The sequence below is a fragment of the Sinocyclocheilus rhinocerous genome, unplaced genomic scaffold (assembly GCF_001515625.1).
Source record: "Sinocyclocheilus rhinocerous isolate Xijiao unplaced genomic scaffold, SAMN03320098_v1.1 scaffold481, whole genome shotgun sequence".
Taxonomy (NCBI): Eukaryota; Metazoa; Chordata; class Actinopteri; order Cypriniformes; family Cyprinidae; genus Sinocyclocheilus; species Sinocyclocheilus rhinocerous.
The window spans coordinates 580,246-600,179 of record NW_015657695.1 but is presented as its reverse complement, the minus strand read 5'-3'; the positions used below and the strand labels follow the sequence as shown (position 1 = coordinate 600,179).

At 38.3% G+C, this 19,934-nt stretch overlaps 2 protein-coding genes across 3 annotated transcripts in view; one reads left to right on the top strand and one right to left on the bottom strand.

The window, feature by feature from the left end:
- myh11b (myosin, heavy chain 11b, smooth muscle) overlaps window positions 1-14,160 on the bottom strand; it is a 14,995-nt gene extending 835 nt beyond the window's left edge. Inside the window, exons 1-39 of the mRNA XM_016529519.1 lie at window positions 14,099-14,160; window positions 12,989-13,342; window positions 12,188-12,344; window positions 11,613-11,640; window positions 11,190-11,300; window positions 11,069-11,072; window positions 10,459-10,551; window positions 10,306-10,369; window positions 10,076-10,174; window positions 9,771-9,914; window positions 9,590-9,685; window positions 9,368-9,486; window positions 9,093-9,245; window positions 8,832-9,005; window positions 8,553-8,726; window positions 8,271-8,385; window positions 6,967-7,166; window positions 6,617-6,738; window positions 6,440-6,509; window positions 6,135-6,295; window positions 5,893-6,001; window positions 5,224-5,355; window positions 4,916-5,122; window positions 4,602-4,739; window positions 4,366-4,489; window positions 4,042-4,213; window positions 3,744-3,956; window positions 3,494-3,638; window positions 3,138-3,344; window positions 2,912-3,016; window positions 2,454-2,606; window positions 2,064-2,312; window positions 1,764-1,976; window positions 1,442-1,654; window positions 1,107-1,268; window positions 889-1,017; window positions 727-815; window positions 494-617; window positions 189-397 (exon numbers count right to left, since the gene is read on the bottom strand). Of these exons, the coding sequence (XP_016385005.1) occupies window positions 189-397; window positions 494-617; window positions 727-815; window positions 889-1,017; window positions 1,107-1,268; window positions 1,442-1,654; window positions 1,764-1,976; window positions 2,064-2,312; window positions 2,454-2,606; window positions 2,912-3,016; window positions 3,138-3,344; window positions 3,494-3,638; window positions 3,744-3,956; window positions 4,042-4,213; window positions 4,366-4,489; window positions 4,602-4,739; window positions 4,916-5,122; window positions 5,224-5,355; window positions 5,893-6,001; window positions 6,135-6,295; window positions 6,440-6,509; window positions 6,617-6,738; window positions 6,967-7,166; window positions 8,271-8,385; window positions 8,553-8,726; window positions 8,832-9,005; window positions 9,093-9,245; window positions 9,368-9,486; window positions 9,590-9,685; window positions 9,771-9,914; window positions 10,076-10,174; window positions 10,306-10,369; window positions 10,459-10,551; window positions 11,069-11,072; window positions 11,190-11,300; window positions 11,613-11,640; window positions 12,188-12,344; window positions 12,989-13,330 (5,519 nt within the window). The 5' untranslated portion in view covers window positions 13,331-13,342; window positions 14,099-14,160. The remainder of the gene's footprint in view (window positions 1-188; window positions 398-493; window positions 618-726; window positions 816-888; window positions 1,018-1,106; window positions 1,269-1,441; window positions 1,655-1,763; window positions 1,977-2,063; window positions 2,313-2,453; window positions 2,607-2,911; window positions 3,017-3,137; window positions 3,345-3,493; window positions 3,639-3,743; window positions 3,957-4,041; window positions 4,214-4,365; window positions 4,490-4,601; window positions 4,740-4,915; window positions 5,123-5,223; window positions 5,356-5,892; window positions 6,002-6,134; window positions 6,296-6,439; window positions 6,510-6,616; window positions 6,739-6,966; window positions 7,167-8,270; window positions 8,386-8,552; window positions 8,727-8,831; window positions 9,006-9,092; window positions 9,246-9,367; window positions 9,487-9,589; window positions 9,686-9,770; window positions 9,915-10,075; window positions 10,175-10,305; window positions 10,370-10,458; window positions 10,552-11,068; window positions 11,073-11,189; window positions 11,301-11,612; window positions 11,641-12,187; window positions 12,345-12,988; window positions 13,343-14,098) is intronic.
- A 2,155-nt stretch (window positions 14,161-16,315) lies between these two features.
- LOC107721490 (multidrug resistance-associated protein 1-like) overlaps window positions 16,316-19,934 on the top strand; it is a 19,864-nt gene continuing 16,245 nt past the window's right edge. For both annotated transcript variants that reach the window (XM_016529517.1, XM_016529516.1), the window contains exons 1-4: window positions 16,316-16,384; window positions 18,323-18,499; window positions 18,627-18,752; window positions 19,008-19,145. In XM_016529517.1, the coding sequence (XP_016385003.1) occupies window positions 16,337-16,384; window positions 18,323-18,499; window positions 18,627-18,752; window positions 19,008-19,145 (489 nt within the window). In that variant the 5' untranslated portion in view covers window positions 16,316-16,336. The remainder of the gene's footprint in view (window positions 16,385-18,322; window positions 18,500-18,626; window positions 18,753-19,007; window positions 19,146-19,934) is intronic.

Genomic DNA, 19,934 nt, shown 5'->3' with positions numbered 1-19,934 from the left:
CCATTAGAACTTTCAGTGAGCTATTTTTAGAGTGTGCACGCGACGTTCCTGGATGCGTGCGTCTGTGTCCTGCTCTGTCCTGCTCCTCCGTGGAGCTTGTCTCTCTCGGTTAAAAAAAAAAAAAAAAACGACTAGTTGAAATCCCTTTGTCTTTACAGCCAAATCCATCTTAACACTGATGATCTTACCTGCTCTCATGGTCCACTTGGTCCTCCATTTGTTGTAACTTGGTCTCTAGTGCAGCTACAGAGGCCCGTTGCTTGGACTTGACCTGTCCCTCCATCTCCAGCAGCTTGGCCCTCAGTTCTTTGTTTTGCCTCTCCATTTGCTGCCAGCCACTCTCCATCCTCTGAGCATTGGAGCGTTCAACATGCAGCTCGCTGGTCAGCTGATCCACCTAGTTATAAATGAAAATTATCTGCGTTATCATCACCTCGAAAGAACACTTTCGCTACAGCCTACAAGTAGATGAATGGCACATTAACCCAATCACCTCCTGCACACTTCTCCGCAGTCTCTCATTGAGCGTCTCCATGTTTGCCTGTTCCTCATCAAGTTCCTCTTCCAGCTGTTGAATTTTGGCTTCCAGACGACGCCTCTCATCTGACATGCCAGATCTATCAGTGGACAGTCATTGCAAATTGTATTTTACAGTTTTAAAATTTAAAGTATTCAAAGTAATTGTATTTTTCCAAATATCTTTGCAAATATCAATTCCCAACATACTTTCCAAATGAGCCACTTGCCATCTCCCCTGCTATCTCATCTCTCTCTCGCTCAGCCTGTTTGCGGGCTCTCTCTGCTGTAGCCAGTTCCTACGAAGAAATTGACAATTGTATGGCAAGATATTTAAGCCTATTGCAATCAGCCATTTGGTATCATGTATACCTCCTGTAGGTGTAAGATTTCTGCCTCCATGGCTCTGGCCTTTCTCTCAGATTCTCTAGCTTCGGAAAGAACCTCCTTGTGGGATGCTCTTGCATCTTCCAGCTCCCTCTGGGAATCTTTCATCTGTGTCTGTCATGTAAAAAAAGAAACCTAACATAGATGAAGTTTGATAAAGGCTTGGGAAACTCCAAAAGAATTTGAAGGTTTAACCCTCTGACCTGAGTCTTGCGGAGCTGTTTAATGGCCTCATCTCTCGCCCTACTGATTGCATCAATTTGGTCTTCAAGGTCCTGCAAATCCCCCTCAAGTTTCTTCTTGGCAGCTGCCAATGAAGTTCTCATTTTCTGCTCATCTTCTAGCGCAGTCTCAAGCTCACGTACCTGTGTGACAAGTGGGAAAATATTACAACAGAATAACTTTTTTTCCCCCAATTGCTGACTGGAGGAGGGTAAGGAGTCTACAAGAAGTGTCATGCAGTTCAGGAAGACCTACAAAATCAGATATTGCTTACCCATTGAGCAACAAAAATAAAATTAAAGAAATCAATCTTCACCTGCTTCAGCAGTTGTTTCCTCTTCTCTTCATTTTGCTCCTCTCTGACCTGCAGGTCTCTTTGAAACTGGACTTTGAGGGCCTGCATATTGACTTCCAGATGGAGTTTAGCATCCTCTGCAGTCTGTAATTCATCCTCAAGTTCCTCCATTTGAATTGTCATCTCTTCCACTCGAGCCTCCAATCCACGTTTTGCCTTCTCCAGCTCATGGACCTTCCGTATTTTTTATACGCAACATTTAATAATCTAATTTCAGACAACTGTCTCTAAGTTGACTATTAACTACTGTCCAAGATTCATGCTACTGTAAAACACAACTTACATTTCTGCCCACGTCGTCCTTTGAACTGATCAGATCTTCCATCTCAGTGCGAAGTGTCTTACTGAGTTTCTCTAACTCTCGTAAGGAACCCTGGGATTCTTCGAGCGCTCGGGTGATGGCCAAACATTTGGTCTCTTTCTCCCGTGCCTCTGCCTCTGCGCAGTCACGCTCCTGAGCATACTTGCTGGAGATGGTCTTCTCATCAGCAAGCATCTTAATGAGATAAAAAATCACTTAGTAACAGTAATTGTGCTGACGAAATTAGGATAGCTGAAATTAGCTGAAGCATAGAAATGCAACCTGGTCAAATTTCCATTGTTTCTTCTCCAGATTTGAAACCAGCTGTCTCTGGTTGTCCAGGTCCATCAGCACATCCTCCAACTCTTGCTGAAGATTATTCTTGGCCTTCTCTAGCTTGTCATAGGCTGCAGCTTTCTCCTCAAACTCTCCAGTTGTGGCTTCCAGATCCCTCTGTAGCCGTCTCTTGCTTTCTTCAAGCATTTGGAAATTGCTGGAGTATTCATCCAGCTTCTTCTTTGCATCTGACAACTATAGTAGGAGCAAACTTATTGTAAATGAAATTTGCCTCATTTGTACATTTGTTTTTTTATTTTGGCACAACTGATTGTCATATACTGAGATGCTTAATGACATTTTTGAGGGTGTTCTTTGCAAATGCGAGTGACTGGCCTGTGTGGTAAGGCTGGAGGCCTGTCTCTCCACGTTCCTTCGGGCTTCTGCCTCTTCTTCTATTTGTTCTAGCAGACTGTTTCGTTCATCCTCCATTTGACGTAGCCGAGTGGAAAAATTTATTTTTTGACGGGTCTCCTCAGCAAGTAACTCCTAAATAGGCAGATAGGCAAAACATCAAGAGCCAAGTGCTTCTCAAAATCATAATTCTGTCACAATTATTTTTTTTTAACCCTAATTATGATTCCTAAAATATAAAGGTAGCTATATGCACAAAGACCCATTTATTCAGTAAAAAAAAAAAAAAAACATAAATTTGTGTAAAATATTATCTGTAAATCATTTTTTTTATCTGACAATAATAAAAATAAAAAAAATGACTTCAGTGTTTAGAAATCACAATGAAATGTTTTATAATGACTCCAGTTTGAAAACCCCTGCTTTAGATTATACAATACCTGTGTATCCTGGAGCTGTGAGTTGAGACTAGCAACATCTTTACTCAGCTTGATGTTCTTGCTCTCTGCTTCATTGAGGATGCTATTCACATTGTTATACTCCATCTGAGAGTTTTTACAAAAGACATCCATAAATCAGGTGTTTCTATACAGAAACCCCGCATTGTATCTATAGTAATCATTTATAAGTGTTTATTCAGAGCACATGTCTGAATGTAAAACTCACAGTCAGTTTAGACACTGCATCTCCAAGCTCTTCCCTCTTCTTTTCGCTCTCACTGAAGCGAGTCTGAAGGTCAGCAAGCTGGGTCTCCACCTTTTTCTTCTTCTGTTCCACATCCTGCTTGGCATTACTCAGTGAGCGAAGGTCTCCATTCAAGTCTACAACCTCCTTCTCTAAGGCCTGTTTCGCCTTTTCCAGATTGGCCTTGGCCTGTGTTTCAGGTTCAGTTTATTTCATTTTAATCATTTGGTAGGATATTACTTACAAGATTAAAAATACTGAAGTACCCAATTGAATGGTTAATGTTGTTTTAGCACTGTAATTTTTTGCTATATGCCAATGTTAAGCAGTTTTCTTACCCGTTTGGTTTGCTCTAGCTGTTCACCAAGTTCATTTACAGACTGAGCATGTTTTTGTTTAATCTCATTCACTTGAGCCTCGTGGCTTCGGCCTTCGTCTTCTATCAACTTCTTCAGCATTGCCACCTCCTGCTCTCTCTTAGCCCTGTCCAAAAAAGAGGCTAAGGCTAATATCTACTCTACCATGTTCCATGTAAATGGTAAAAAGTAATAAATAACTATAAAATAAGCTACACATTTAAATAATCACCGTAGCTCTTGTTGTGCTGCTGTGGTGTCTAGTGAGTCCTCCAGTTCCGTCCTCAGGGCCGACAGCTCTTCTTCCAGCTCCTTTCTGGCCTTTTCTGACATTCTACAAGTCTCCCGCTCAGCTTCGAGCTCATCTTGAAGCTCTGAGACAAGCCCATCCATTTCCGGTATCTTTTTCAGAGCATTGCTCTTCTGAGTTGATTCTTTTTCTATGCTGGTCAATATACAGATGATCTGGTTACAGTTTACAATGAGCAGTGAAGCAATGTCTTTGAACAGTCATGTGAGTAACAATGTACCATGCCTGAAGCTCCTGAATTTCCACTTCACTTCTGGCTTGTTGTGTCTTGAGTTCTGCTATCTGGGTCTGTGTGTCCTTTAGTTGTTCCTGTACATCATTATACTCAGTCTCCAGTTTACGTTTAGCTTTCTCGACATCCTGCCGACTTTTCTCTTCCTTCTTCATTCGAACTGCACAGACACACAGAAATGGCAAATGCTTCACGGTATTTACTTGAGGTATTTACTTATTATTGATATATCAATTAATTTGGTTAGGATTCAAATTATTTTCAACTACAGACAATTCCATACTATAAAACCAAAAGTCACAATGAAAAAACCTTCAAGATCTGAAATCATAGATTCATGTTTAGCCTTCAGCTTAGTCAAGTTTTTGGATTTCTCTTCCTCCTCAGCAAGGTTGGAGCAAAAGTCAGCTAACCGCTCCTCCAACTGTTGCTTCTCCTAAAAACACACAGAAGCAGCAGCCATATTACTCAGATCTGATATTCATTTTTCACAAAAAGTATAATGATGATCCAGATAAAAATATCGCCTGGTGAAACCTTCTACAAACCTTCTGCAACTTGCAGTTTTGATCTTCCACGATGAAAAGATCTTCCTCAAGTGTCTTAATCTTCCCATCTGTAGCCCCACTTTCCAGTTGAAGCTTCTGTCTGGCATTTTCTTCTTCTACTAAATGTTTCTCTAAATCCTGCACAAAACAATTGATGAGTACAGTTTTCTTATTTACTTTTTCCATTTTCTTTTCCAAATCTTATGCTTTGACAAAAATGAGATGGAGAGAAAAAATTACAGTAAAATTACAATTAGCAAATTAAATTCTCATTATTGTTCCACTTAGTCTGTGATAACTGATCACCACTCAACCTTGAGTTGTTGTTGCAGATTCGCCTTCTCTTGCTGAAAGACCTGGCTTCGCTCCTCCTCCTCCTCGAGTCGAGCCTCCATCTCATGCAGGACTTCCTCCAGCTCTTGCTTCTTGGCCTCCAGCCGTATCCTCACCTCCTCAGACTCTGCATACAACTCTGCCTCCTCCTGTAGTTTGGCTTGTATCTGGTTTCTCTCCTCAACTACCTGCACTCCAGCCAATATGGGTGTATTGATAGTGAGGGATCAGTATGAATGAATGCACCATTGTAGTTGAGTTTGGATCACATATTGTTCTGCCCTTGTACCTGGTTGTGTTTCTGTGTGATCTCCTTAAGTTCAGCTTCAGACTTCTGGGCAATTTCTTTGGCTTTCTGAAGCTCCTCCTCCTTTTGATTCATCTCCTCTTCTTGACTAGTCACCTGAAGCAGGGGTTTTACCTAAACAGAAACATAAATTGACCCCAAAATGACCACATTGGTATTTAAATTTACATGGATATGTGTAGTTCTGTCATGACAACTCTCGGAGGGTTTGGCATGGTAATGTACATGACAATGTGAATGTGTTTGGTCTTGGCGGAATAGATCTGCTGCTGCTGTAGAGCAAGAACCAGGACTTGCTACTGCCAATACATCCACAACATGCTGCTGTGAGCATGTAAGAAATGCTGGTGCTGCACATATAACATATGAAATAACCCCCATATAGCATATGTGAAATCACCCCGTAGCAGATCTATACAGGTGGAGCTGGGGAAGGTGGGGGGGTTTCTGAAGCGTGCTGCAACTGCCACAGCAAGCACTAGCAGTCAAGTATTTGAATGTTGAGCAGCAAGCTCATTGGCTGCTGATACAAAAAGACCAATCAGCTACGCCATGTGATGATAATGTCATTATGTCAGATTGAGTTTGACCTATCGGACTGCGGCATCTAGAGTTTCATGCCAGAACTCTGAATTTGTGTTTAGGACTTACTTTAGTGAAAAGTCTCCACCACTGCCAGTTCCTGAGTGTCAGATAAACAGCGCAGTTCCTCTGAATCACTTTCATGGCTATCAGCTGCTTTTGTTTCTTGCTGAATGCCCTGTAAATTTCAAGATTTTTAAGATAGAGTGGTTTACTTTTTGTCTTTAGCCACAGTGAAACTACAATTACAGCAAGAAGCTTCAAAGGTAGATGGTATACAGTATATTTGCATTTATTTAACAAGAACTCACTTTCTGCTAAGAAAGCCACGGGCCTGGGCCTGGAAGGCAATTATGATATCAGTCAGTTTCAGGTCACGTTCTTCCTCCAGCTGTGCCAACACTCCCGTGCGGAAAAATATCTTGCTCAGACCAATCCTGTACAGGTTGGTGTCCAAGTCTAGATGTTTGATCTGATGGTTAAAAAGCAGGGATGAATTGTCATCAATGAACGATAAATAATTAAAAAAATAAAAATTGCATTGTCAGTACAGTGTAAATATATAAGTATATTTATGTATTTATATATATATATAAGTATATTTTGCTCAACTCACCATAAGTGTACAGGCTTGTTTTCCATCCATGAATCCTTTAGGAATAGCCCCAGCAGCTAGGATCTCATAGCTTGGAAATAATCAAGATTGTGATCAGTATTCCGGCCAATTAGAAACATCCAAATCTACAAACTCTGTATTTGAAGTGCTCAGGTATGTGTTTCAGAAATGACTCACCGCTGGCGGAACTCGTGAAAGACGATGCGATTGGGGAAGCCCTGGCGACAGATACGGATCCCTTCCAGTACACCATTACAGCGCAGCTGCTCGAGAACCAGGTGGGCAGCTATCTTGCCAGACTAAGGACAAAAGCAGTGAATTTTCACTCTATTTTACTACTGCTTTTACTATAGTTAAATTTTTTTAACTGTATGCATACTCTTGGGGTAAAGAGTATAATTTATGTTTAAATCCCATATAACAAATCATGTGAAACCTGCTCTTGTCTACCTTTTGGAAAAGTCATCTTAGATATACCACTAAATACAGATATGAAGCACTATATTTTGATATTTGCTGTGGCATACCCTTTTTTCATGGTTGGGAATGATGCAGCGTACAAAATTTGGTTGAGTGTTATGGAGAGTCGTCATGAGCTTGCCAAGAGACTCTTTGTACAGCTGTCCTACGGTGCGGAACATGCCTTTCTTGGACTTGGAAGCAGTGGGAGCTGCGCTATCAGACTTAGCCATTTTAGCCATGGTTTCCAAACCCACCACACGGTCCACTGTGGGAACACAGGGATTTCTTTCAAAATACATTTTAGACCAGTTGCGTTTCAAATAAAGAATTTGAGACAAATAAAAGCTTTCTTTATAGAGAATACAGTACTGTCTTTCTGCTCAGTAGATAGAGTGTCAATGGTCCATTTGAGAGATAGGTGGCGGTAATGCACTTATAAGTCTGCGATCTGCCGTAAAGCAAGAAGAAGAAGAAGAAGACGCGTCACGCGCCGGCTGTTGAGAATGCACTCGGGACAGTTCGGACATTGCGGTGAATCATAGGTAAAAAACGAGATAAATACTGTTCAGTTTCTTGCACAGACCGATCGTTTTGTGTCTTTACACATCAATGTATAGTCACGAGCCTTAGGGTTTAATTTGGTTTTGTTTGTGTATGTTTTTTACTCTCAAAGCCGTGATTCCCATTCACCTCTATTATAAGACTGACAGACTGCAACGGTTTGTGTTAAAAATCTCCGTTTGTGTTCTACTGAAGAAACAAAGTCACCTACATCTTGGATGCCCTGGGGGTAAGCAGATAAACATCAAATTTTCATTTTTGGGTGAACTATCCCTTTAAGAATAAAGGTTCAAAAATAAAGGTTTTCATAGCAATAAAATAACCATTTTGGGTTCCTCAAAGAACTGTGAACCATTTTTTTTTCTTAGTGTGAGAAACATTTTCCACTATAAAGAACTTGTGTGCAATGGAAAGGCTCCATGGGTGTTAAAAGGTTTCTCATGGAACCATCGGTGCCATTAAATAACCTTTAGGTTTTTGTCCATTTTGGAGCTTGATAGCATTTCGTCACTATTCACTTTCAGTATACGTAAAAGAGCAGCATGAACATTCTGCTGAAGTTCTCCTTTCGGTTTTGTTTGTGTATGTTTTTTTTACTCTCAAAGCCGTGATTCCCATTCACCTCTATTATAAGACTGACAGACTGCAACGGTTTGAGTTAAAAATCTCTGTTTGTGTTGTACTGAAGAAACAAAGTCACCTACATCTTGGATGCCCTGGGGTAAGCAGATAAACATCAAATTTTCATTTTTGGGTGAACTATCCCTTTAAGTAAACCGTGTTATTATTTATCCTGACAAAAACTAACCATCTTTCCAGATGTCCTGAACAAAAGCACTGGAAGAGTTACACAGCAGGGCTGTGACATTGTCATTGAGTGGGTCCATGTTTTTAGTCAACCAAGATGTGGCATTATAATCCACCTAAATCAAATTAAAACATTATTATTATAGCAATCATATATTTTTTCTCATAGTGATCTCATGTTAAGTACTTTGCTTTACAACGGCTCAACTTTAAATCAGTAAATTTAATGCATTTTATTAATATTTTAAATATATATCTTTTCTGACCCCAGACTTTTGAATACCTTGCCAGCATAGTGTTGCACAGTGAAGAAAGTCTTCTCCTTTAGATTCTTAGGTTTAGAGAATTTGCAGTGGCTTGAGTGAGTGTTTGTGAGTTTTTCGACAAAGGAAACATCCGTTGCCTTTGGAAACCAGCACTCCTCATCTAGCAGAGCTAGGATACCTGGAGGATTGTTCTGTAAGGGAAAACCAAGAGAAATGTCATGACTGAGTGACTTAAAGATAATCAAAGATAATTTATTACACTTAATATGTATAAATGGTGTTGTTTATAAACTGACCGGTCTCTCAATGAGCTCAATGCAGGGTTGGAGGTCCAGGCCAAAGTCAATAAAGCTCCACTCAATGCCTTCTTTCTTGTACTCCTCCTGCTCCAGGATGAACATAGTGTGATTGAAGAGCTGTTGCAGTTTCTCATTGGTGTAGTTGATGCACAGCTGCTCAAATGAGTTATCCTGTGAGAAAGGCAAAAAAGGAAAGCTTTGAGTTTGAAAGTTCACATTTGGATTTTAGAATCTGTTAATGAAGACTTTCGAACTCACCTCAAAAATCTCAAACCCAGCAATGTCTAAGATGCCCAGAAAAGAGGCTATCTGACGCTTTGTCTTATCTAGAGCCTTGTTGACACGTGCCAAGATCCAGCGAAACAGACGGTCATACATAGCCTTGGCCAAGGCTTCAACTGCAAAGTCAGCCTGATAAATGGACATATTATATTAAATAAATGGATATATACTGTATATACAAATAAAAAAAAAATCTGCTGAAATCTTAAAAATAATGCATTATAGCTGTATGGCATCGTGTGGTAATGCACCTGTTCTTTGGTCTGTGCCTTCTGTACCAGCTCTCGGCCTACTTTGATGCGAGGAGTGAGTATAGCTTTGGTGAAGTCAGTCACATTAATCCCCTGCAGATGGCACACTTTCTGTGCAGCTGGTGGATGCATTTACCACAACATATGAGCATTTTGGTTTAGTCGGGATAGTTCGGCATAAGAGCAACATTACAGATGAATCCCTCTGGACTGATTGTTTACCTGTGTTGTCTGGCATGCTGGCCTGCTCCTGGTTTTTCTCTGCTTTGAACTCAATGTTCCCCAGTTGCAGCACAGTAGAACATAATTTCAACATGCCTAAAAGTAACACAACACTTCATGTAAAACAGCATGAAAAGATAGGATATTAAGTTATAAAACTAGTCATTGCTTTGTTATATACCAATTCTTTCTTCCTCATTGAAGCCCAGGACCTCCATGGCTTCCAGAGTCTCTTCAAGCATCTCATCATCTTGCTGGTTTTGTACCTGCACATGCCCAGCCACCAGGAACCGGTAGTTACCAAAGTCCTCTAGCAAGAGCTCATCTGTGGAAGAGAATGACTGCTAGTGGTATGTCTGAAATGATGTCTAAAACTGTCTACTAAAACTAATAAACTGACAAAATTAGCTGATCTGTATTTGTGAATGTAATTACATAAGACTCAATACAAAGCTGCTGTAATAGAAATTCCCGGTCCTCACCCACCTCGCATGTTGTCTTTGGCTCCAGCCACCATGTAGTAGAAGATGTGGAAGGATCTCTCGATTTTGGCCTGACGGATACATCGAGACTTTTCCAGGAGGTCTGGATTCATTACGTCATTAAGGTGAAAATGAATGTGCTTGACTTTATGATGTACAGCAAGTCTAAATATGTTTTGGAACTGATTTGGATGTCAAACTGTTCAGATTCAGTGGAAAGATTTATTAGGATACAGGTTTCAATGTTTGCTCCAACGATGTAGCCTGTGTTGTCAAAGTTGATTTTAATAAATTTACCCTGAGAAGGAAAAACAGCAAACGTTTTTACACTAATGTTGATGATAATGAGCAAATATTCAATACCAAAACAATGAATTGTTAACTCACGAATCTTGAGGAATTATCATTTTTGATGGTCTTTGCATTGCCAAATGCCTCCAGAATAGGATTGGTCTGCAGGAGCTGCTTCTCTAGCTCACCCTAAACAAACAGACAAAGCAAATGTTATTCATTGTGATTCAATGCAGTCAAACTATAAAATAAAAGCTCTTCTAGTGTACTTTACATATTATAGTTTAGTATATATTAAAGTAAAAGGCCATTCAGGTTGTAGCCATGTTTAATTCATAATTCATGATTGACATCCAAAAATGTATGACAATAAGCTTAGGTACTCACATATGCTAACTGGGGTCCTTTTTGTTGCTAAATGGGGGTAAATAATGAATTGAGTTAAAATTGAAAAGTTGTGTATTTGATGTCCAGTGATTATTTATTTCAGATCTGTATATTCAGTGAATTATTGCAAAAAATAATCAACAGTAATCAATCCAACAGTTGTGTTTTGTTTCATGAACAGCCTTCCAAAATCACAAAGCACATGCAGAAGCATATCTGTATGGACACAATTGTAAATGACCCACAGTAGTGCACCTTGCATGTCATATTTAAATATATCTTTTTTAGTGCTGACGCGTTTATATCCTATCATAAAGACATGACTATTATTCTAATCAAACAATACACTGTTATCAAAACCTTATCAGTAATGAGGGCATGCAAAAACTGTTATTATAACAGATACTGTATGACATGTTAGTCAGTTAAATGATTGAAACTTGGAACTCACAGATCCAGCATCTTTCTGCCCTTTGTGTGATGATGCCACAACTGCAAGGTACTGGATGACTTTTTTGGTGTTTTCCGTTTTTCCTGCACCTGACTCACCACTATTAAACACACATTAAAGAATGCTGCCACATGTCACATAATCATTTGCATAATAATTTACATGTCAGGCTGCTTAGCAAATTTGATGATATAGTGCATATAAATGGCCCATGTGATATTTGACCAGTCAAACTCAAGCTCTGGTAATTCTTGCAAATGTATCTGCTGATTACATCTTTACTGAATGGTGCCTCACAGAAACAGTGGATACTTCTTTCCTGAGTTTCCTTGAGATTAAAGGACTAGTTTCATTAGAAATGTATTTTTAAGAGTATATGGAGCAAACAATACGTAGGGCATTTAGAACTCACGTGCAGAGAATAGACTGGTCTTCACGCTCTGTGGAGAAAGAAACAGAAACATTTGAACTCGGTACAAGGACAGGACAAGAAATGCATGAATTGTCACAGTTAAGAACCTGAACGAGATTAACAAGGGGCCCGGCTGTCTAAACACAAACTCCACTATTGTTCACTGGAGATCCCAACCTCCAAAATCTTACATATTCTAAATTGAGTACAGGGTGAGATTAACTTCAGTTCATCCTTCCAAAAATAGCTGTAAAAAAAATTCAGTGAGAAAGGGAAAGGCCCCTTGTATGGCAATTCTGATGCCTTTAATCCACAGCCTGTAAAACACAGTCTCTGACACACACACACACACTCTCCAATACACAGCTGGCTCTGCTGGACTGAACAACTATGAATAATCTTCATTTTTACAGTTTCCTTATTATTCTATATTTGCGTTGCACAATTACACAACACTGAAAGAATTACTTTAGGGAAGAAATCCATGATTTTTGTTCTATACCAACCACAGTAAGCCTGTGAATTTTCTAATAGTTTTTATAAGGTGCATTCAGTGAGTTAAGACTGGTGGTCACCTTGCAGCATGTTCCTATAGGCATTATCAGTGACAGCATAGATGTGGGGAGGAACCTCATGACGCTTCTTCCCCTTATACATCTCAATGATCTTCTCAGAGTAGATGGGCAAGAACTTATAGGGGTTCACCACCACACAGAAGAGGCCTGAGTAAGTCTGGATTGGAATAAATATCAAATAAATATTCAAAATGTATGCCAGGAAACTGCAATATCATACTAAATATGCTTAATTTTTTCCACACTATAAGGCATTTTCAACTTTTTAGATACAAAGACTCCCGGATATGATGATGCCCTTGGAAGTGACCCCCATTCTAAAGTATAAATGCATATATTTTAAATAAAATAAGTGTACTGCATAATATTGAATGTATAAAGACTCATATACACTACCATTCAAAAGTTTGGGGTCAGTAAGTTTTCTTTTTTTTTCTTTTTGAAAGAAATTAGAAATGAATAAATGAATTTCTTTAATTAATATTAAAGAAATTCATACTTTTAGTCAGCAAGGATACATTAATTTGATCAAAAGTGACTGTAAACACTTTTACATTGTTCCAAATGTCTATTTCAAATAAATGCTGTACTTCTGAATTTTCTACTCATCAAAGAAACCTAAAAAAAAGTATCACAGTTTCCATAAAAGCAAATAAGTAGCAACTGTTTTTGACATTAATTATAAAAAGAAATGGAAGTCTGTGTGCCCTGTTTTGAAAACCCCTATGACTGAGAAATGATCATAAATAAAGACTTTTGTAGTTTAACCAACTGTGTAAGGTGAAGTTTGAATGAACTTACATAAATGAGACCTGAGAAATACCTCTCCCTGATGTTGTGCAGCACTGAGGCCTCATTCAGACAGGTCAGTGCAGCCATGTCTTCAACCTTGTTGAACTTGGGTGGGTTCATTTTCTGGATTTCATCTTTGCTGACAGTCACCTTCTGTCCATTGTCGAACTCAACCACCACCTCATTCCCTGTCTCTTCTTTGATGCTGGCTGACTGAAAACCTTCCCTTTCTGAAGGTATCCACACCATCTTTTTGGTCGACCAATCGGCCTGGGCCACCCCGCTGTTTTTGAAGTCATTGTCAAGGAAAAGGAACTTGCTGCTGTCTTCATTTTCTGGTTGCTTGGTCATCTTGAAGTATTACTGTGAGTTATTCTATGATGTAATACGAAATGTGTTTTATCATCTGTCTGTATTAGCCTTTTTGACACTACTGATGGATGTGCAAACATGTAGCCTTATTTTATATTCTAATCAGGCAAACCACAGCCATATCTTTGCCACTCAAGGGCCACTTATTCTCTACAGCTGTAAACCTGTTGAAAGGTGATAATAAAGTCCCCATGATCATTCCTTATATGGAGTGTGTCCAGTAAAAGCTTCCTCACACACCACTGACATATTGGTGCCAATTTATATAGCCTGTTTTGTGTTTAAGTACTGGATTTGCATGACAAATTTCCAGGACATTTTACAGTCAGCATGTCCTTAGAAAATATTTTTTACGGTTAAATATAAGAAAATTACAGATGTTTTTTGATCTCTGCAATATTTCAATAACCCTGCAGTGCATAAACAGGTAATTCTTACAAAACATTTCAAGAGTTTCAACTTGTCACCCTAAAATAAGGCAAATGTGAGGACACTAGTCAATTAACATTTTACAAAAAAAAAAAATTATAATAATAATAACAAATAAATTATATTACCATTAAAGCCTAACTGAAACTACAGTTAACCAAGAAAAGTTTGCTTTTTATTAATTTTTTTGAAGATACAGTAATATAACTCGATGCTACAAAATATATATTATTCATAAAATATATATTTAATTAAAGTTTTAATTACATTTATAATGTATACACAATATATATAGCGAAGCATAAATCTAATACGTACATGCTACGACAGCCTCTTCTTTTTTGCAGTGTCTGTGTATGCTTAGAGCAGTATCCAAAAATGAGTGCCTTGGATGATCTTTATTAATTTTTAAACCTTAATTTATGGACAGACTTGGCTTTGGTGGGTGGAGCAAGTCATTTGGACCATCCTACAGCCAAATACATCAGAATATAACCTACAGTCTATGCAAATGATGAGGCTTTTCTACTGAAAGACAGTTTTGTAAAGGTCATTAAACACTAAATGACTATCTGTAGCCTATCTGTCAAAGTGTCAAAGTGCCTTGACTGAAGTCAATATTTATTATTTCTGTTTAACCTGGCCAGTATACCTGATAAAGCTTAAAAAGTCATCAAGCTCAGGTTGATGCTCATTATACAAGCTCATTATGATTTAATTTCATGGTTTTCACAAGCAGTTTGACACATATCTAGAATGGCAAGCCAATTTAACATTTAATCCTTGAAACTTACTAGTATCTATTTTCATTCTAATAGTACTTTTTTATTTCTTTTTTTTATTTCCCATTATCTATTCATTTAGTAGTACTTGTATCTAATAGGTTCAGAATATCTTTGGTCTAAAGGTTAATAGTGACTAAAAATCTACTCTTTTTTTAAAATTAGTAAAGTATAAAGTATCTAGTATCTAATGAATAAGTACTAGTATATATTTAAAAAGGTAGTAGTATATAAAGAATAAGTAGTAGTATTTAAAAAATAAGTACTAGTACACTAAAAAATACTGGGTCAAAAACAACTTAAATCCCCTAAATTAATCTGTAAGTATTAACTTCCAAGTTAAGTATTAGACCGGCAATAGTAGAAAGATGCCTCGTTTGACTCCTTATAGCACACCTATACATAAACAGTGCACAGTTCTAAGAATGTATTTTAACATTCAAAGTAATTAAATTCAGTATCTTTACGAAAAAGTTATTTTATTTAATGCAAGGCATCAGATGTTTCCATCACGTGAAACAACCATTGCGACGTGCTTTTAACTGTCATCTTGTCCCTATTTATTGCATTACATAAAGTAAAATGACTTAGCCTACAGTACAGTAATGACTGTATAGATAAAATAAAATGTACACAAACCGTTAATTCACCTAATTGCTCTCTCCTGTATACGATGTAAAAACCCCTCACGGCTGGGTTTCAACTGTAAGTGAGATTGTCCAAGCCACTAACCCAACAACTTGGTTACACAAAAACTACCCAACAATGAAAAAAAGAACCTCCCATAAATCACCCAGCATTTTAAGAATGTAATGCATAAGTACTAGTAGCAGGAAAATAGTCGGTTTTAAAGGGGAACATTTTTTAAAAACAGCTTGCCATACTGTCATGTGTGTGACTCCCGTTACGTTAGTTGTTAAATTGATGAAGTGACAGCGCCCCCTATATTTCAGCTCATGCATCCCACTTCTATACAGGTCCCCAACATCATAATAGTGATGGGAAGTCCGGTTCTTTTCCGCGAACCGGTTCTTTCGGACAGTTCGTTTCAATAAACCGGTTCATCTGTTATTTTACGCCCTAACGTACTGACGTCATTCGCGATGACGTAATGATATCAAATCTGTCCTCCTGGTTAAAAAAAGTGAATAACTTAAGTAATTTGTGGATTAATGCTTACTGGAGACGCGAACCGTTACAAACGATTCAGTCCGATTGGGTGAACTGGTTCAACAGGTTCACTAAGAAGAACCGGTTAAATCGAACGACTCGTTCGCGAACCGGACATCACTACATCATAACACACAGAGCAGTGGTTATGAAACGGAGGCAGTGTAACCCCAGCACACTTTAACAGATCCTTCCTGCGGCGAATGGGTATTGACAGTTTCTGTAGTTTGGACGGTTCTGATCCATTTTGGGTGAGTAAATAAACAGTTCTACTGTCGTGAACTGTATTTTTCTGACTATATTTTGTTTTCAACAGATTGCCAAGGCTCACCGGGAGACACTTGGCTGTGTCTCAAAACACAGCGAGCAGCCTACCTAGGCATCATTTCGGGGCGTCATAGGCGCGTTTGGACGTTTGTTGTGGGGGTCAGAGTATTTTCAGGCATCAAATGCACGTCCGAAGAGATGAGTTTGGGTTGAATGCGCCTATAACGCCGAATTTTACTGCCTAGGTAGACAGCGTAGTAGGTTTTGAGACGCAGCCACCGTTGCTAAGCTAACCGGTTAGCGACACAGCCACTTTAACAGATCCTTCCTGCGGCGAATGGGTATTGACAGTTTCTGTAGTTTGGACGGTTCTGATCCATTTTGGGTGAGTAAATAAACAGTTCTACTGTCGTGAACTGTATTTTTCTGACTATATTTTGTTTTCAACAGATTGCCAAGGCTCACCGGGAGACACTTGGCTGTGTCTCAAAACACAGCGAGCAGCCTACCTAGGCATCATTTCGGGGCGTCATAGGCGCGTTTGGACGTTTGTTGTGGGGGTCAGAGTATTTTCAGGCATCAATTGCACGTCCGAAGAGATGAGTTTGGGTTGAATGCGCCTATAACGCCGAATTTTACTGCCTAGGTAGACAGCTTAGTAGGTTTTGAGACGCAGCCACCGTTGCTATGCTAACCGGTTAGCGACACAGCAACTACCTATGCATATAACTCTCTGTGGACTTTAATACTGTAGTGTTGATATTTCTCTATGACAGTCTAACCGTCTCATGTAAGAGTGATTTATAACACGATCACCTGCTCAATGTGTGTCGTTATCACAGTGTGAAGCTTAAGGGTTGACTTGTCACTGCTCTGACTTGCTTTTGGTTAGCTAATTCCTCTAATGCTAGATAGTTTACTCTTAACTAGAGAACTTATGTAATTATTTGTCATATTTACAAATAATTAAGTCTTGTTTATTTGTGTTCCAGTTCGTGCAAGTTCTGACAGGTCAGTGGATTATCAGTATTAGTTGTAGTAGTCTTGACAGGTTTAGGCAGTCAATTTTCCCTTCAGGATCAGAGGGCCAAAGCGTTAATTTATGAATCACTCTGACAGATGACTGCATACCAAGAAAACATGTTACTTTTCTTGAAATGCTCTCAGCTTTTATGTTTACATTGTTAGTCCTTTGTTTGTCTAAGGCTACAATGCAATGAAAGATTATCAATGAAAGGTTTGGAGGCATAGGGTGAAAAAAACATATATTAAAGTAAAAAAAAAAAAATATATATATAAAAACATGTATAATAATAATAATACAAATAATAATGAAGGCTATTTAACAAAGTAATTTTTTTAAACATTGTTTTTTTAAGCTCACCAATCTCTGTTTGTATTACAATCACTCCATAAAATTAGTGCTACATATACTTAAGTTTAAATAATTGTTTTCTTCCTTGTTAAAGTACTGGGAATTTGAGGTGAAAATGTTTTCAAGTGTAGCTTTATTGTTCAAACAACCTTTTTTTGTATTACAGTAATTTAAAGGTACAGCAAATACTGCCATGACATAAATCATTTACAATCGTAATAATAATCATTTTTAATTTTTTTCTTGTTACAATAACGAGAAATTACGGTTAAAATGTGTTACGTTTTTTTACATTTTCACAATGCAAAAAGTCTTAATGGTCATAACATAGGCCTTATTTTCTTTTAGCAAAACATATCTTCCTTACGGTGAATTTGGAGTGAAATGTGGTGTTCTTGACCGGTTTTGAAAGATCCACAACATTAGTGCCATTACAAATCCAAAATGGGGAAGAAAAAAGAAAAGAATGGCTGTACAAGTTCATTTAGTTCAATAGCTCAAATGTCAAGAAAATTACATTTCATGTCCTGGTCTTGAAAATTTAGCAGAGCAGCCTTTTATTTATTGATCTATTATTCCTCCTCAGAGACAGGATTATGGGAAGAGACGCTCCCTACAGAGAACAAGATTAGATTTTCTTTGTAAGAAAAGGTTCAGTTCATTTTTTAGGCATGTTTTGGATGTCACTACTTAAAGGAGACTTGTTTTTGTCAAGAAGCTGAAGACTCTCTGCTCTGCTCTGTTGTGCAGAACAGATCCTTGACTTTGGTTCTCTTAAAAGATCCGCTCAAGAGTGTTTGTTCCTTGCACACATCATTAGACCTTTGTGTGCTTTGCTGGGCAGCCTAGAGCTCTGTGTCTACTCCAGTTGTTACTTTGTTTCTAAGTTTCGTCCAAAGAATCTCCGGAGATGAAATGAAACACCCTTTTGTCCTCTCATGTTTTCAGGATTGGAACCGGACATGGCAAACACACAATCCAGACCTGACACCATGTTTCCAGAACACAGTGCTGGTTTGGATTCCCTGCCTCTACCTCTGGCTGTTTGCACCGTTCTACATCCTATACCTCAAAAGAAATGACCGTGGATACATATGCATGACCCACCTCAACAGAGCCAAAACAGTGAGTATTAACAAACAGGATTCCGGTACAATGCTTTTTATGTAGCAGTGTGCTTTGGGAGTGTGTTTACTGATAACTCTGCCTAGGTCAACAGCTGTTTCAAGGTCATGTGACTCTCCTCCAACAGGTTATTGGGTTTACCCTATGGCTTATCTGCTGGGCAGATGTTTTCTACTCTTTCTGGGAAAGAAGCCATGGTGCTGCAATAGCCCCAGTCTACCTAGTCAGCCCCACAATGCTTGGCGTTACAATGGTGAGACCCGGTTTTCACAAAAGGAAGTGCTGAATTTAACTACTTTGCTTGTCAATTGCTCTTCGCTCTGCATTGATTTCATTTTCAAATGGCATGAAAGTTTCCTGTTTTCTTGCCTTGAGCAAAGGGAAACAAGTCAAACAAATTCTCCCATATATCATATTATTGTTTACAGTTTCAGAAGTTGTCTAGTCATGGTTTTTTCTAGCCTGATGTTTACAAAATTGAAGTGTTTTGTAATTGGATGTGTTTTAGTTGCTGGCTACGTTCTTGATCCAGTATGAGCGGATGAAGGGGGTCCAGTCCTCAGGGGTGATGCTCAATTTTTGGCTGATCGCCATAGTGTGCGCTACAGTCACCTTTCGCTCCAAAATCCTGCATGCACTGAATGAGGTAAATATGAATTTTGCATTAAAACGGACAGTTTTTGCAGTTCATGTAGTAATATTTTTTTTTTATGCAGTGTGATTCAGATGTAATTTATTTAGTTTTTTGTAGTCTAAATGGCTAACAAGCATGTGTAATAAGATATTTACAAACCCGAGCCAATCCACATTCATAAGTGATTCCAAATCAGATTAAAATTAGATTTTTTGGGGGCAATTCACCTCAGTCTGAATTGGCAGATCACATTTTAAGTATTTTTTTCGTCATTTGGAATATGTTGTATGTAATGTCTGAATACACTCATTTTTGTTCACTCTTTCCTCATATAGTGAACTGTGTAATAGAGAATTGTGTATGAGCGAATGAATGAATCAGCAGTAAATGGATGAATGTGTAAAATGTATCTGTCGCTCGTGATCTCTCATGCACCACGTGGGTTCTGCACCGCAGCAGAGGCCAAATTTCCTGTCCCTTCCTACACTGACAGCTACTCTTCAGTTTCTGTAGAAGAAAGATTCTCAGTATTATGTTGACTGCTACATCATTAATATAGCAACCAATATATAATCATTGATATGCAGGTGCATCTCAAAAAATTAGAATATTGTGAAAAAGTTAAATTTTTTTGGTAACTTATTTCAAAAAGTGAAACTTTCATATATTCTAGATTCATTACATGTAAAGTAAAACATTTAAAATTACACATTATAGCTTACAGCTCATGAAAGTCAAAAATCCAGTCAAAATATTTATTTCCTAAGATTAATCAAAAAAAGGATTTGCAAAACAGAAAAG